The 666-nt window shown below is 55.4% G+C and overlaps 1 protein-coding gene across 1 annotated transcript; it reads right to left on the bottom strand.

Moving 5' to 3' along the window:
• Positions 1–225: 225 nt before the first annotated feature.
• LTHEOB_13056 (2OG-Fe oxygenase) lies at positions 226–666 on the bottom strand (the record flags this gene model as incomplete). The annotated part of the gene is made up of 1 exon (XM_035509992.1): positions 226–666. A coding segment is annotated over one exon (441 nt), but the record flags the coding sequence as incomplete, so codon positions are not given.

The raw sequence follows: 666 nt of genomic DNA, 5'->3' as shown, positions 1-666 counted from the left end.
CAGTAGGACAAGTGCTGGGCTTCCAAAACTCTCATTGTTCCAGTAGGCAGTCATGTCAAAGAGAGTCTGAAGTTGTAGAAGGATATGCGGCAAATCTTCAAGCCTCAATTCTACAATCGTGAATCCAATACCGTCGCAATGCAGCACGAATAAAAGAGACGAAGCATTTGTGGAAGGAGTCATGATTCAATTGACATTGTAAAAGCACTTATTGAGGAGAAAGTGTCACTGCTGCTCGGGAATCCACTTGTCCCTCCTCGTGAAGATATTCAACCCAACCTTCCTCCCCTTCTTCACAGGCATCCCCGCATGCCACACACCCGGATGTCCCGTGCCGTTAGGATACAGGTTCTCCCAAAACACAGCGTTGCCCACCTTCGGCGCGAACGCGACGCCACCAACGCCCGAATCGTCCTCACAATCCACCCACCCGCACCACTTAGCAGGGAATTGTCCCTCATAATGCGGAAACTGCGTCGCGCCGCCCTCGCACTTGCCGCCACCCATCTCCGTCGCATCGTCGCCATCGTCGCAGGCGAGGTAGACGAAGAAGGTCGAGACGCGCGGGTTCGCCATGCCTTGGAACCAGTCGAAGTGCGCGCGGAAGTGGTCGCTGACGCCGTACTTGACGACCTGGACGTCCTCGAGGTGGTCGCGCGGCGCGAA

The sequence above is a fragment of the Lasiodiplodia theobromae genome (assembly GCF_012971845.1).
Source record: "Lasiodiplodia theobromae strain AM2As chromosome Unknown scaffold_168, whole genome shotgun sequence".
NCBI lineage: Eukaryota > Fungi > Ascomycota > Dothideomycetes > Botryosphaeriales > Botryosphaeriaceae > Lasiodiplodia > Lasiodiplodia theobromae.
This window is presented reverse-complemented; position numbering and strand designations above follow the sequence as displayed.